We start from the raw sequence: 16,426 nt of genomic DNA, 5'->3' as shown, positions 1-16,426 counted from the left end.
GGAATGCAGCATGAGTTTTAAATGCTTCTAAGACTAATAAGTTCCTTCTTTATTTTGAGTGTACTCAGTGACAAGTTTCTTGCTTCAGCACTGATGTTTATCAAGACGTCAGAGCTGTAGTTAACTGATTACAGGCGCTGCACAGCGACATAACAACACACCACTTGCTCAGACTTGCCGGCAGGAGCTGAGAACAGCCTGAGGAGCTGACCATGACTACAGGGATTGGGTGTCACAAAAGGTGACTCACAGGGAGGCCGATTGAGGAAAAGAAACTCCCTGCATACGTTACTTAATCCACACACACCCAGACTCAAGACAGAACAATGGTGCAGAGATTTTGTTCATGTGGTTTTACTTTTCAAGCGAAATACTGGAGAACTACCCGAGGTGTGTGAGCCCTGACCCAGGAGCAGAATGTCGACACTGTATGTAACAATGCCATTTTTCCATGAGCAAACATTCCCATGAATCTTTGACCAGAGGCAAGTAATTTGGAATAATGTAATGAGACAGGAGCTTTTTTAATCAAGACCCTCTTAAATAATCATCATATTATTGCTTTAATTTCTCAGCATTAGCTCAGTGAGACACATATATGTAAAAGAACTTGATTTTCATATCTTGGTCATATTATTAGGAACAGGTTACTTAAGACAGAATTGATTTACTGATTAAAAAAATGTGATGCACAGAAGAAAAAGAACTAGGCAAACTGATAAGCTGTGGTACTCTTAACTAGTTGTGACTGACAGTGCTTTAGTACACTGTGAAAGTTAATTGATAGTTAATTGAAAGCAGAATAAGCAGTCGCTTAAATCATTTCCCTCTGCTGGACCTGTAATAGTGTTTGTGGTTAATAATTATTTTGCATCTAAGAGAAAAAAAACCCATTTAGGATGCTGATAGGTTTTAGGAGTGCTGGTAGGCAGGTCATCTTTGGATGAGCCATTTCTCCCCATTTCCAGTCTTTGTCCTGTTGCAAGGATAATTCAAGCTATCTTTTGTGACTATCGCTTAAATCGATACCTCCTAAAATATCAGACTGTTTTTTTTTTTAACTTTCCCAGAGATTAAACAGACATCTTTTCAAACTGAGGCTGCAGGGAGTGGACTGGAGGGGAGTCTGTTTCTCTAGGCACAGGCTCAATGGTTATTTCAGTGGGTGTCCTGTGGTGTTAGTTAATCAATTGTTGTTAAAGTCCTCTGCATGATATATAAACCTGAACTGGCCTGAAAAATGCTTTGAGTGCTTTGAGGCTAATGGCATTTGGATACACCGAGACAGGGAGGTTAGAACACTGTTCTTGTCAAACTTGGTCATTTCAGTTTAATAGTCAGCAAATAAAGTAATCAAACTGAAATTCAGGTCGTCCCTAATCCATGATAACACACTGTATACTGTAAACAGACGTGCAACAGAGAAGACATTTGTCTCAGTCGGACACACACTTGGGTTCTGTAAATGTAAATGTTTGTGCAACAAACATCTTTTATGGATGTCTTGTTTATGTTAGACACATTATTTTGCAATCACCCAGCCCTTGAACAAAGTTGGCTGTTTGTGTTGTTGTCCTTTAGACTCGTTTGCATCAGGTAAAATGCTTTAAGATAAGATAAGATAAGATAACCTTTATTAGTCCCACAGGTGGGAAATTTGTTTTGTCACAGCAGGAAGTGGACAGTGCAAAAGTTATGAAGCAAAAATTAGAATACAAGTGTTTAGTGATTAAGGCTTTGTTACCCAATAGCCCCTTTTTCATTACCAATTGAGTACTGACCAAAAAGGACAAGGAATGTGACTTGTGTCAGCAAAATAAGTTTGGGCAGCTCCACCCTGACATTTCAGCCACAGGGGTTGAGATAATGAGTAATCTTTCTGGTTTGAGTTCACATGGGTTTGTAGAAGTCATCTGTGTGAAGACACTGCAAATGTTTTATTTGATTTGTGTTTTAAACCAACATTCCTTGCCGTACATGACAATAAATAGAGTCACACTCTAAAATTCAAATGTATTGTCTTTGAGAAGTGCTGTGCCACTATTCCCGATGTATTAACAAAGCCTCTTTGTGTCCGTCAATATGCTCGATTTTCATCATTCTGAACTTTGTACCCAAATACAGAAGGGGAGTGGCTTTAGGTCTGAAACAGGTTTATGACTCCCTGTGAGCAAGTTTCGAGTCTGATAATTTGCATGTCAGAACTGGAATCCACACCCTCAACCTGCAGACTGCTTATCATGTTGAGACACCTCTGCTTCTTTGTCTTTTTCAGTAGGCACACATGAGTCTCTAAACATTGAACATAAGTTGAAAGTATATAAATGTAAGCAGGATATTCTGGGAGCAGTCAAGAGGATTTTCACAGAGTCAGGAATCTAAATGTAAGTCACTGTTATTGAGTATAAGATAACATTGTTGTGACTAGGTCACTAAGCTTTTGAAGCCACTGAGAGACATTCAGCGAGCGGCTGTAAGAATATCAAATGCCTCACTTTCAAATGAATGAACACTGGGAGATTTATGAATAAATGTAAATAGAAAAAAACAAGCCGTTGTTATGAGGTGTGTGTCCTATGATTAAACGCGTTGCGATAACATCTGCTCAGCCTTTTGACATTTCTGTTTACCAGAAAAGCAGCACAACCAAGCCACACACTTGAAGGAGCTTTGATAACTGAGATCTAACTCAAAATGTAAATAACTGCGCATATATAAAATCTGAATGTACAAGAAAGCTGAAAAGGTACCTGAAAACAGGTATAAGAAACAGCTGTACTTCAGGTGATCTGTATGTTGGCAATGGTTCATGCTCTGCAACAAAGTCGGCAGTGAAAGTAAAATTTCCACTCACACTTTCCCATATAGGAAAGTAAAAGACTAAAGGGTGAGTGCAAATTTGACTCTACGCTCTCTACACTTAGCCAACATTAATGTGAAACTAGAGTGAAAAGCTTGAATGTTTAAATTGTAACACTCATTTGTTCAGCCGACATGTGTTTGCATTAATCTGGTGAGACCTGATTGGACATATAATGTCAAATATAACAGGGAAGCACCTGGATCACTGAATTAATGAAAAGCGTGGGCTTTAAAGGCTACAGTGTTTTTTTTAATTTCCTGTTGTCCAGTACTAATATTAACAGGGGCAATAGCTTTAAGCTGTCAATCTGTCAATCTAAACTCTAAAGGGGCAAAGGGGCACCCCAGTTTGAAGCGATTCACATTTAAACATGGAAGGAGCAGATATGGTGTTCAATATTTCAAAACAGCTTTCAAAACTAAAATAAGTGTAAAACACAGACCGAATTTACCAGAGTACATTAAAAACCACTTAAAATATAAATCTACTGACAGCAAATTATCAAGTAGTTCCTGGTTTAGCAATTTTATTTTGTGTTATTTATATAACATCGGCATGCTGAAGCATGAGATATTTACCACCCTCTTCTCAAGTAATTTATCATATCTTATTATTGAGTGTTACTGAGGAAATGCTGGTTAGCTAATCAGTAAACAGCTCTTTGTACAGCCCCTGATTTCTTTTTCTAGTGGTGAGCTCACCTTAACGTCAGGTGAAAAACAACTACACCTTTCTAACCATCCAACCATGCTGGGCCTTCACGTTGATAAAAGTGACAGAAGTGAAAACAGGTTGGTTTTATTTACATTTCAACTGTTCAGTGGAAATCCCTTGATGTGAATTTTTAAGTCTTTCAGGTTTCGAAACAGCGCCGTAAAAAACTGATTATATGTTGTTGAGGCAAACTGAAATACTTTCGCCGATTAGGCCTGTACACGCCATTAAAACGAAACATGTGTTGACCAGGACTATAGCTCACCTGGTTGAGAAGGCGATCCATATGCTGAGGTCTCCATCAGAGGCTCGGGTTAGAGTCTGCTTTCCTGTCTGTAATATGTTATGTAATAAGGCCTGGCAAATGCCTAAAATACATCTTTAAACATGCCTTTTAATATCTTCATCACCTCATAAACTATCTAGAACATTAAATAATTTACTGCTTTATATAAGAACACTGCCTTTAATGTACTCTTTGACCTTTCCATGCAAACTGTAGTATAGTTTAATACTAACAACTTTCTGCATACTGCATTACAGTTTACCTTTCCTCGTTAGGGTTGCCATGAGTCAACATGTTCCACCCTGTTGCACTGTTTGCTCTCTGATTCTCTAACATTATGTCATTGATTTTCATTATCTATTACAGGTCCTACTGAAAAAGTCTGGAGCCATGGAGTCTCCAGAGTTTTCCCTGTTGTCCTCCTTGCGAGGTGAATTTAAATCAGAGGATTTCATTCAGCCTCACTATAAGGAGTCGTATCGGCTGGCAATTGATCGCTTGGTGAATGGCGGCAGAGACAGTTACCAGGAGTTCTTAAAAGGAGAACGGCTCGGGAGCTTTCTCTCCGAAGATGAGATCCTATTCATCACTGGAAATGCAGAACCGCTCCCACCTCAAACCCAGACCGAGGAAATCAAAGATCCCTCGGATACCAAATCATCCTCTGGGACATATTGGCCCATGCACTCAGATGTGGAAACGCCAAATCTGGACTTAGGGTGGCCGGAGGTTTTGCATGAAATGTTACAGACTAATATAGATCTGCTCTTTCATCCACCGAGACTAAACAGCCCAACAATTAAAGAAGTCATCCGGAAGCACATTCAGGATGCAAGACAGGTAATCAGAGCTACCAGCAACAATGGACTGAGATATGCGGGCACGCATTGATCACAAAAGCATGTCAGAAGCACCATTCTCCTTCAGGGAAAAGGAGTGTCTGCTGGGGCCAAAATCTGGTTCTGCAACTCACTATCATGAGAAATGAGTGTGTGAGCTATTTTTATAGTAATTTCCATTACTGTATTATAAGAAGCAGTTTACACCTCAGCCTGTGTCAGTTTTGCGTAGTGGACGATTGCTTTTTTGAAACTCTGAGCTGGCTGTTAATTAGAGCAGCATGTTCACCAGAAAATGGCAGGAAAGTATCAACATAAGTGCATCAGGACTGTTTCCCTAAAGCTCACAAAGCGCTAAAGAAACCACCCCCTCAGTTCTCATGCTCGTGAAGTGTAAAGAAAACGGAACTGGAATAAATCTTTAATGAAACACAGCAGCTGCACTGTCTCAAGCCTGTCCAGACAGCAACTTTTAATTTTTAAATAGTGCATATATAAAAGTGCATTGGAGATCACACACAGTCCAGGCACAATATGTATTAAAGTAACACTCAGTAAAGTCACACATAGGTTCATTACATGCTGCAGTAACACAGTGTGATAGTGCTATTTTCAAAGCGTCCAGGATTTTCACCATCTGCATTATCATTAGGAACCTTTTATGTACACTTACTGAACCTGAAGGGAAATTAAAGAACGAAGCAAAAGGGCTCTAGTTTGGTCCCACTCACAAAAATGTTCCAGGAGTGACTGAAATGGATTTGAGATCAATGGATGGCAGTGGCTCAGGGGGGTGGCTGTGGCTCAGGAGATACTGAATCCCAAGTTGCCCCTGATGCATCCATTGGAGTGTGTGTGTGTGCATGACTGTTAGACAAAGTGCTTAGGTATAGAAAAAGTGCCTGTGTGAATGTGCATGTGATTGGGTAAACAAGACTTGTGGTAAAAGGTGCTTTGAGTGCTCCAAACATTTAAATGTATTGATTATAGATAAGCACATGTAGGCGTTTATCGTGTCCCTTTTTCTTCTTTATCGATCAGCATGGAATCATGTTGGAGACTTTCTTCATAAGTGATTATTCAGAGTCTAATTTATGGCAATTTATCATTTATGAGCTTGCAGATGTCAGATTGATTTACTATTCACTGTTGATTTGTCCTTGCAGGTCATTGCCATTGTAATGGACGTGTTTACTGATGTGGATATATTCAAAGAAGCCGTCGACGCTTCAATACGGGGAGTCCCGGTTTATGTGCTTTTGGATGATTGCCATTTGAAAAGTTTCCTGACAATGGCTGAAAATCAAGATGTGAAACTCCAACAACTGAGAGTAAGTTTAGGGTGGAATGGATTTATTTGATGTTTTGGCTGTGCATGGATTCTTGCATGTAGATATAATCTTCCCAGGCTTAAAATGTTTTAAAGTTCACAGTAATTAAGAAGATAGTTCAAAAAATTGTGTTTATTGCCTTATGCAAAGTAACAAATTACCTTTTTTTAAAAAAATAAACCTTAACTTTTAAGTGTTAAATTATTAGTAAATCTGGTTACTCCTGTTTTTGGGTGGAGTTGTAATTACTGGTGAGAGATTACAACGACTCAAACACACCTACAAAGTTCCTTTTAAATAGAAATTACATGCCAACAGAAACAACAACAACTCGAGGATTCGACAAATAATCGGAATGATTCTGTACAATATGCATGCCTGTATCACATATTTATTTCCTCTTTGACATATTATTACAACTTGTAAAACAGGTGGTAAGACAGTCATACATATGTTCTGACACTCTCCTTTCATTGCTCTGATTGCAGAACATGAGGGTGCGCACCGTGAAAGGTCAGGATTACCGCTGTCGATCAGGAGCTAAATTTCATGGTGCAATGGAGCAGAAGTTTCTTTTAGCTGACTGTCACACAGCAATTTACGGCTCATACAGGTAAACAAAACTGCAATACAACCGGAGCTGTGGTTGAGACCACTGAGGTGCATACAAAAAGCTTTCAGCACTATATTTGTTCTGGCTCTTTACAAAATTTCTGTCACAGTTAGTATTTATTATTTGTTTCAGCTTTTTGCTGTTTACTAATGTGAAAAGCTTGTAGAACATGTGACTGCACTTATAGTGAAAAAAAGTTTCAGTATACCAGGTGTTGTAAATGTATTGTACTAGTGTAGTAGTACTAGTGTACTTAGAGTCTGTAAGTGCAAACCTTTAAGAGAAAGGTTTTCATTAAAGTGAAAGCCTTTCAGTTTGAGACTAACAACTATTTGAGGATAACAAATCTAAGCTGTAAACCAAGGGAAACAAATCAAAATACAGTTTTTATAGTATTTTCCTGTTTGTTTACAGTTTCACCTGGTCATTTGAGAAGATCAATCTGAGCATGGTTCAGATCATCACAGGACATCTGGTGAAGTCCTACGATGAGGAGTTTCGAACCCTCTATGCCCGATCGATCGTGCCACCTGAACTGTGTCCTCCAGAGGGTTTGCTCCAACGAAATGGGTCACTTGGGCAACAGAGTTTACCAAACTGTCATTCTGCTCCAAATCTTCAGCGGAGGGACATGTTGAGGCAAAGTCTGGACACAGTCTATCGGAAGACTCGTGAGAGGAACCTCGGTCCAAGAGATTATGAAGAGAGGCTGTTTGAAGAGGAAGATTACAAACTTAGACCCTTGATGGAAAATGGCATTGGTGTTCAGGAATTTCAATCGGTGGAGGAGATGAACTTCTTCAAAAGGCACAGCTATGCTGGAGAGAGACAAGATGGACACGAATCCATCCCACTGAACATCAGGCCTAGAGGGAGCAACTGGAATATCTCTAGAGATGGAGCAAACAATTATGCTATGAATAATTATTTACAAGTGCCACAGATACACAGAAGTCACAATTTGCAGTCTTACAATGGAAATGACAAACGAGTTCTATCCAAGCAGCAGAACATGCCAACATTGGAGAATATGTCCAAGTCCTATATGCGTACATTGAGGATCGAGTCATATCTTAATAATCCTGATGTCCCCTTTGGGGACTCTTGTGACTATTTAGACCAGTTTGAACAACTGGACAAAGCTAGCCCGTTCATGCAGGGAGGGATGAGGTCCTCTCTTGCTCTCAGGCCAACCGTACAAGAGCAAATGGAGGCAAACAGATATCTACATACTTCTAGTAGTCTTAGCCCCACAAAAAACAGTCATTTACACTACTCATCCATGCAATGGACTCCAACAGGAGCAGGCTATGATACAGGTAGAAACCCTTATCATTCATATGCCAACCTGAGCCGAGCTAAAGACAGGCAAATAATCACAAACCCTAACATTTTCAGTGACAACTGGGTCAAAAGGCACAGTGTGGCAGATCCGAGATCAAGCACACACGAATCATCAAATCACATGTACAATGCTTTTGTAAGGATGCAAGAAGGCCAAAGTGAAGCAGCAATGACTGCACTGAATGGAAGACATGGGTCAAATCTAAATGAAGATCAGAGATCTGTCTCCCATTATGATGTCAAGAGCATGACAAGCACAAAGAGTCCCAGTGGCCCCATTTGGCAGGAGCCACCGGCCCGGGCTTTGTCAGCAGCAGCCCTGGATGTGAAAAGCAAGGATTTGACTGATAAATCTAACCGCACGGGCACTAAGAAAATCACATCTTTGCTGAACATACAAGAGAAAAAAGAGAATTCAACTAGGAACTCAAAAACACCAAGTCTCACGTCAGCGGACAGCTCAGACACTCTGACTGCTGAGGATGAGGAGAAAACATCAGTTATAGAACAAAAAAATCTCCCAAGCAGAAGCATTTCTCTCAGTTACTCCTCAGAGCGCCAGAGGAACAACGTGGAGGGCATAAAATCTTTAAAATCGCGATTCCAAGCTGAGAAAGAACAACAACCTCCGCAACCTCTCTCCAAAACCACCACACAGAAGAAACCCAGCATTTTTGACAAAAACACAAGGCCTGGATTTCACTCAAGCAGCTGGAGCAAAGACAGAGGAGCTGAGAATCGCCTGTCGAGCAGATTTGAGCCTTTCGTCTCATTGGAAAAGAAAACCTCTCTACGCACTCCGCACAGCTTCAGAATCAAACCGTCCCAGGAGAAGTCCAAAAGCCTTCCAAAAGGCGAGGCAGCTATTGAACTCAACAGCACTCAGGCTGCCCGTGGACATCATGAAAACAAGCTGGAGAAATTCTTTCAAAGAGTGGGAAATTTTATACACAAGAACAAGTAGTGACAAGTGTCTTAGCATTACGCACACTCTTCACAGGTCAATAACTACTAATGCACATGTGATGGGTAATGTTTATACATGTAGCTTTGCACTTTGCTGCATTAAGAAAATGTTTTGGCAAACAGAGTTTACGTCTTTACTGGTTTATAGGTGCACTGATGGATGCCATATATTGGCAATCTGGAAATACAATTGTCAAGCTGCTTTTGTGTCTTTCTTCTACTTGAACTTCCTAACAAATTCACTGTCAGAATGTGTTTGGGGATGTGTACCTTTTTGTTGTTTCAAAATGTCACAAAAGTATAAAATGTATTGCTGCAAGTGCATACACATACCAAGGTGCTGTTACTACTGCCAAAGCCACATGAATGTTGACGGGTAAGTTACAGAATAAACATTTGCAAATGCTACAGGTGTCAAGATAAGATATGATGGAGCACATCCTGTGTCAGACAGGTTTAGCCGAATGCTGGGAGGGTGGCAATACTTCTGTAAAACATGTGCTGTATTTTCTTAATAAAAATTTGCATCACTTTAATATATTGTATTCAGGAAAATGAAGAACACTTTCTTTATTTACTCATTGCTTTAAGAGATTCATCATAAGAGTTTGTTTTAATTCAATGGGTTTGTTGCCTTAGGTCAAAAGTCAATGTCCCACACTTGACTCAAGGTGCAAGCCTGTTCTCTAGGCAATATTTTCTTCGTATATTCTTCATCCTGGCGTTGTTCCCGCTGGTGCAGGGTCCGCTCTTCGGCAAAGGTTCTCCATTTGGTTCTGTCCGAGGCGTCCTCAGGTGATGCGTTTGATGGTCTTAATGTCCTCCTTAATTTGCCATCCACCGTTTCTTCAGTCTGCCGCGATGCCTCTTTCTGGGTCGATCATCATTGCCATTTTTGCTACAGTTTCTCATCGCTTCGAATCACGTGTCATACCACCTCATGGCGGGACTTGAGCATCTTTTTCCTTAATTGGGCTACACCTAGTCGCTTCCGTATGTCTTTGTTCGTAACACGGTCCCGTTCTTGTGATTCCCAGGCTCCATCGGAGCATGCGCATCTCCATGGGCCTGTTCATGTGTGGTCAATGCGGGCCAACATGCGGAACCATACAGGGCTACTGGGCAGACCACCGCTTTGTAGATTTTTCCCTTGAGTCGATCTGGCATTCTTCTGTCACAAAGGACACCAGTGACCTGTCGCCATTTTAAACCAGGCTGCATTATTCGTGATCCGACATTGGAGGTTATATTTCCATGACTGAGAAATATAACCTTGAAGAAGGTTGAAGAAGACCGCTACTTGGACTGAGCCCAAGTAGCGGTCTTCTTCAACTCTTCGTTGTCAATTATGATGGTGCCGTCAGTTTGGGGGCCTCCTTCCAGGTATTCGGTCTTTTTTTCGTATTGAGCCGCATACCGTATTCATCGAGCCGGGTCTTCCAGAGTTGTGTCGTCGTTTGGGTCTCTTCTCTGTCTTTGCTGGCGAGGAATACGTCATCGGCAAAGATGAGAGACCATGGATGAGGTAACTGGAGGTCGGCCGTTGATGGTATCCATACATAGAATGAAGAGAGGGGTGACAGAGCTGACCCTTGGTGGACCCCAACTCTAACTGGGAAGGGAGGTGATAGTCCAGCGGCACATCGGACTGAACTGGTGGCGTTGTCGTAGAGGAGCTGTATCCATTTGATGTACGCCTCAGGGAAGCCATGCGATCTTAGGGAGTGCCATATGAGGTCACGGGGTACCCTGTCGAAAGCCTTTTCAAGGTCTAGGAAGGCAATATGGAGCGGGCGGCGTGTATGGCGTCAGTTGTTCCACATCCCTTTACGAAACCGCATTGGTTGGGGGTTGTGATGTTGACAATTTCCCGAAGACGTGTATTGATGACTCTTTTGAATATTTTTGGCGTGTGACATAGTAGGCGGATAGGACGATAATTTGAGCATTCGGCTACATCCCCTTTGTTCTTCCATATGGGTATGGTAATGCTGGTCATCCAGACCGTTGTTCGTATGTTCGTATATTACTACATTGATTTCCTAATTTGATTGTGTTGACACACAAACACTGGCTGTACTCTATGCTATGACTGCTTGGGGCTGGTGGGGAGCACACCACATGAGTTATTGTGTATTCAATCAGACCACAATCTTTTAACCAAGTGGCAAAATATTTGCTCTTATTTTATTCTCTTTAGGAAAAGCAGTAAATATGTTTAATGATATGACAACAACAACAGCATTTTTGTGACCTGTCAGGTATAATAATTAACTTCATGCATAGCATAGATTCAGAGATCTTAATAGATATGTTATTCAAAACAAGCACCCAAGAAATAATGGTAAAGCATCCAGTGCACATGCATTTACACTTTGCCTCCAGTGTAAATGCGTGTAAACTGCAGCAATTCATCTCTCGTTTTCATTATTCAAGTATTATTTCTATACAGTTAATATCACAACTGAGAATACAGTGACAAGCTCACTGCACAGGAGTATTTGAAAAATAATGCAATATGCTGAACTTGCCAGCTGTGAAGCTTTGTTTATTTGCAGTATTCCTGAAATTATTATTTTTTAAATATATGGAAAACGCTAGAAATTCTTATTGTAAGAAGAAAGAAAATTACAGTATTTAACATGCTTTTTTTCTGTTATCACATGTCGTTAAAGACAGTTGGTCAGCCTCATTAAAATCAACATTTAAAGATGGATAATTTAGATTAGGTAAAGAAAAAAACAGATAATAATAAAGTAAGACAATGAGTACTTACAGTTTTTGCCCGTTGCTTGAACACTATAAACCCATGCTTAGACTAAAGTAACACAACTTGAAGCTTTTGTTACCATACCTCAAACACATGTACCCATACCCTTTAAGACCTACCATAGGACCAAGTGCGCCAGAGCTTATATTATATTTTTACATGCTGTAGTGCCATTTTTGGGAGCATTTCAAGTTGATATACATCAATACAACCATTATAGCCCAAATTTTAATAATATGTATGCATTAAGTGCATAGTAATTACATAAATTGCATAAAGGTGCAATAAACTACAAAAAAATTGAAATTTGTTTTTTGTTTTTTTTAACATATATTTCTAGTTAGAGAAATTTAAGAGGCTTATCCCTCAAAACTGTACAAAAAAGTTGCACAAAATAGTTTCCCACCACAGGAAATTTATTTTAAGTGTCTTCATAGTTTTATTTTTGAAATACACTAATTTTTATATACTGCAGGAAAACGAAAATAAAATGACGTCACTTCTGGTTTTGGGCAGGTCATGGCGGACATGCGATAGTTCACGCTGATGGATGAAGGAAGTGTTACAAACAGCTGATCGGATCGGCAAAGCGTGTTTCTGGAATATTATGTTTTTGTTGCTGCAAGTGCTTTTTATGCAATTTTTGCAAAGCTATATGTGGAAGGAAACTGTGACCTAGGACAAGCTGATGGCATAAGATGTAAGTACAACTCCTCCGGTTTCATATGCAAAAAAAATTATTGCGCTAGCTTACGTGGTTGCAGTGTTACTGGGATTTAAAAATAGTTACGCAAAACGGAGCGTGTCCGCTCAGACCGGCTTTAAAGGGTTAAATAAAAGCGCTGCTTTGCACCCTAGTAGCAATTATGCAACACACTTACTCCTTTATGCAACACTCATGGTCCTGCATACTACACTCTATTTCATACATAAGACACTTCATTCACAAAATGAAATTTCAGGGTGCCATTTGGAAAACACATGTATCCAAAATACAAAACACATCGGGTAATTGCAACCACTCAAATACACACCTGAAGGCACTTACTTGCGAAACTGAACACCAATTAGCCAACTACAAAAAGCCCTCAGTTTAGCCAATTCAAGAACTTTGCAAGCATGGATGGAGGGAGAGGAAGAGGAAGAGGAGGAGGAGGTCGAAGAGGAGGTTGAAGAGGAGGTTGAAGAGGTCATGCACGGACCCATATTTCTGATTATATAAGAGCAACTTTGGTGGACCATGTCATCAACCAGGGCCTGACTATGAGGGAAGCTGGGCAGAGAGTCCACCCACATCTAAGCCGCTTCACAGTGGCATCTGTAATAAGAACATTCCGACTAGAAAACAGGTCTGTCTTCACCTCTCTACCTTCTACTCTACTACTACTGGTAGTTTCTGTGAAACATACCATGATTACTTATAATGAAGTACAGTGTTGTACATTGGATGATACAGTATATACAGTAAAGTACTGTAAGAAAAATAAGCAAAGCAATGACAATATGTGGTTGTATTTCTCTAGAATGACTCGAAGACCTTCTCGGGGAGGACGCCAATGCCTGTTCACACAACAGCAGGAACTTGCCGTTGAGGACCTAGTGAGGGCAGACAATGCCATCCGTCTCCACCAGCTACGAAAGCAAATACTTGCAGACAGGCAAGTGTTCAACAACATAAACCATGTGAGCATCACCACCATCACACGCATCTTGGGAAAACACAGCATCACCATGAAGCAGCTCTACAGAGTCCCATTTGAGAGGAACAGTGACAGGGTCAAAGGACTTCGAGCTGAATATGTACGGGTAAGTGTAACTATCCTCTACATGTACAATACAGTATTGGTGAAATCCAGTAGCAGCTGAATATGTACCATATCAGTACCACATGGATCCATTCTGAGAGCTACACAGGTACCTGTGTGATGGGGTGAGGGTTCTGTATGTGTAGCATTGTAGTACAGTAATATGTTCTCTTTTTTTACAGAGAATCTTGGCCATGGATGGAGCTGCACAGCCTCATGAATTCATTTTCATTGATGAAGCTGGATTTGACCTGTGCAAAACAAGATGACGGGGTCGTAATGTAATTGGCCAAAGGGCAATTGTGCATGTTCCAGAGGAAATATCACATTGTCTGCCGCCATAAGCCTTCGAGGGCTTCTGCATCATCATGCAAAACTAGGTCCATACAATAGCCAACATATACTCACATTTCTAGATGCTCTCCATGATATAGTTGTACAGAACAGACCAGATCAGCCCAGGTTTGTGGTGATATGGGATAATGTCAGTTTCCATCGGGCTGCTCTGGTCCAGGCCTGGTTTCTACAACCACAACTAACTTGAAGTGGTATACTTGCCCCCTTATTCACCATTTTTAAACCCTATAAAGGAATTTTTTTCGGCTTGGAGATGGCGTGTATATGACTGCCAACCACATGCCCGCATGCCTCTTCTGCAGGCAATGGAACAAGCCTGCGGCGTCATTCAGGTGACAGCAATCCATGGATGGTTTCAACACGGAAGAGGATATTTTCCCCGGTGCCTAGCAGGAGAAGACATTGCTTACGATGTCGATGAGGTCCTGTGGCCAGACCCCAACAGACGGCGGGATCCATGAGCCCAAATTGTCATGATTTTTTGTGTTTACAGTATGGTGTTTTTTCTATTACTGTATTATGTTTTTGTTTTTTTTTGCTTTATCTGAATTCATGGTACTGCAATGTACAATATTGAGTAGGACTATTTGCTTTTTTGGTTGTTTGAAAATGTGTCTCCTGAAAATATGCCTTCTGAATAAACAATGAACATCAAAGACTGCAGTGTTTTATATAAAGTAGACTAGTGTGTTCCCCCTGATCTGTAAGTGTTTGCACATGATGCAAGTATGTGTCATTTTGTCAACAGAGTTACATTGTGACAAAGGAATGTTAGGTTTTGACAGCAGAGTTTAGGTTCTGAGAGTAGAGTTTCAATTTGGCACAGATGTGAATGGTATATTTCCCAGTGTTGTGTCATGTTTACTTGTGTTTAGAGTTTTGGCACAATGTGCAAAGTTTTGCAAAATGTGTTCAAGCAACGGGCAAAAACTGTAAATGAGGCTGTAACCGATTTCCCCTCTCTTCTTTCATTATTCTTTCAGTAGCCAAAAGGCTCAACTAGCAATTTAATAACCTGCACAGTTCTTCAGTTTGACTGTTAAATGTTTTTGTTTTTTTAGAATATGGGACTGCTTTTAGGTTATAGAGGATGAAACCCCATCTTTTCTCAGTGTAAAATAAATGACTAATGTCTGTTTGGTGCTATTGAGTGTAAATTAAAAACAACAACAAAAAAGCTTTAACATGAATTTTTCTAAGCAACTTGGTACATTCTAGTGTTTCTCAAGTTCATGTGAAAAGCTGAAAAAAGACAAGCAGCCAACTCTGAGGTTGGGAAATCAAACTAAGTCAAGGTGCCAAAAACTGCAGTTTCTAACACAACTACTAGAGTCTGGCTTGAAAATCAAGTTCCTCCCCACTCCACTCCCGTTAAAGTGGCAGAAATTACATAACCAACCCATTAAAAAAAAAAACAAGCAAAAAAACCCCAAACAAAAACAAAGCAAAAAAAAACCCCACCACAACACAAAATATATTTACATCCTGGAACAAAAACCTCCTCTGCCTGTATTAAGTATTATGCGGGGGTGTTCATTTGAATTAACTGACGCGTTCTTTTCTATTCTTAGCTCATAAGCTACAAAAAGCATTCTTAGGAGCTGTTCAGTTTCCGAGGTAAGTACATTTTGTCTTAAGTCTGTTTACCTTTCCAACTTACCATTCCATATGTAATTGTCCCCATTCCTCCTCAAATTAGTCAGTGGAAGAATCAGATGCTAGCTAAACATTCCAGATTTGCTTTTCTTCAGTTCTCAGATTTCCACTAAACCTAGCTAGCTGCACTAGCTGACATCACCCCAGAGCCATGTACTACAAAGCAGGATTTGAACCTATCCAAGTAACTTCAGCGTTAACCCTGGGTTATCAATAGAGGTGGGCAGATCAATCCAAATATCAATTGTATTGAAACCAACACTGGTATCAGTGTCAGATCGATACTAACGCAACTGGATCGATACTTTGTTTCTGTCCTCAAAGTCTAGTATGTGAGGAGGGGGGGGCTGGAGCTTATCCCACCTGTCTTAGGGCGAGAGGCAGGGCGCACTCTGGACAGGTCACCAGTAGGGCTAACACAGAGAGACAGCCAATTATTCACACTCTATTCACACCTATGGGCAATTTAGAACCACCAGTAAACCTAAACTCACTGTCTCCCACTGAACTGTGTTAATTAAATATTGTGGCAGTTAAAACCACAACACTATTGTGTTGGTGTTCATTAAAATGTGTTCAAAATTTACCAAATGTACAATGATTCACACACTGCTCTCCCCTACATAAGCTCCCTTTATAGGTTAAAAGTATCTGTATCAGTAGTAGTATTAGCAATATTGCACACAGTTTACTTGGTATCGATCGATACCAAAATTTGCAGTATCGCACACCACTAGTTTTCAGCATTACAAAGGTGCCTCTCTTCTTTTGGAGAGTGCATTGCCATGGTTACGCTGCAGCCCTTTACCTGTTCAGAGTGAATTATGTTCGATATTAAAGATTTTTTCCCCCTCTGGTTGAATGGAAACAATTTTATACAAA

General features: G+C 40.4%; 2 protein-coding genes across 3 annotated transcripts; both read left to right on the top strand.

Annotated features, from left to right (window-relative positions):
• The first annotated feature begins 299 nt into the window (after positions 1–299).
• sack1b (scaffolding CK1 anchoring protein B) lies at positions 300–9,739 on the top strand. 2 transcript variants are annotated; one of them, XM_085182612.1, is made up of 6 exons: positions 300–2,384; positions 3,553–3,654; positions 4,230–4,703; positions 5,869–6,033; positions 6,522–6,646; positions 7,061–9,739. In XM_085182612.1, exons 3-6 carry the CDS (start codon positions 4,254–4,256, stop codon positions 8,952–8,954), a joined length of 2,634 nt encoding a protein of 877 aa, XP_085038738.1. In that variant the 5' UTR covers positions 300–2,384; positions 3,553–3,654; positions 4,230–4,253; the 3' UTR covers positions 8,955–9,739. The 2 variants fall into 2 exon arrangements, with proteins under 2 accessions (XP_085038738.1, XP_085038737.1); XM_085182611.1 differs by lacking the exon at positions 3,553–3,654 and having other exon boundaries at positions 301–2,384.
• A 2,488-nt stretch (positions 9,740–12,227) lies between these two features.
• On the top strand, positions 12,228–14,355 carry LOC146505275 (uncharacterized). Its single transcript, XM_085181960.1, has 3 exons — positions 12,228–13,075; positions 13,250–13,532; positions 13,714–14,355. The coding sequence occupies exons 1-3, from the start codon at positions 12,990–12,992 to the stop codon at positions 13,798–13,800; spliced, it is 456 nt and encodes a 151-aa protein (XP_085038086.1). The 5' UTR covers positions 12,228–12,989; the 3' UTR covers positions 13,801–14,355.
• The last annotated feature ends 2,071 nt before the right edge of the window (positions 14,356–16,426 follow it).

This window comes from Neolamprologus multifasciatus, chromosome 13 (assembly GCF_963576455.1).
Source record: "Neolamprologus multifasciatus chromosome 13, fNeoMul1.2, whole genome shotgun sequence".
NCBI classification, from domain to species: domain Eukaryota; kingdom Metazoa; phylum Chordata; class Actinopteri; order Cichliformes; family Cichlidae; genus Neolamprologus; species Neolamprologus multifasciatus.
The sequence above is the reverse complement of the archived record's forward strand: the minus strand, read 5'-3'. Positions and strand labels throughout refer to the sequence as shown.

Bases quoted from the DNA above. Each gene is read 5' to 3' on its own strand.
- sack1b (XM_085182612.1), top strand. From the start codon at position 4,254: ATGGAGTCTCCAGAGTTTTCCCTGTTGTCCTCCTTGCGAGGTGAATTT. The intron at 6,034-6,521 runs GTAAGTTTAGGG...CTCTGATTGCAG, and splicing joins TGAAACTCCAACAACTGAGA to AACATGAGGGTGCGCACCGT. The intron at 6,647-7,060 runs GTAAACAAAACT...GTTTGTTTACAG, and splicing joins GCAATTTACGGCTCATACAG to TTTCACCTGGTCATTTGAGA.
- LOC146505275 (XM_085181960.1), top strand. From the start codon at position 12,990: ATGAGGGAAGCTGGGCAGAGAGTCCACCCACATCTAAGCCGCTTCACA. The intron at 13,076-13,249 runs GTCTGTCTTCAC...GTATTTCTCTAG, and splicing joins ACATTCCGACTAGAAAACAG to AATGACTCGAAGACCTTCTC. The intron at 13,533-13,713 runs GTAAGTGTAACT...CTTTTTTTACAG, and splicing joins TTCGAGCTGAATATGTACGG to AGAATCTTGGCCATGGATGG.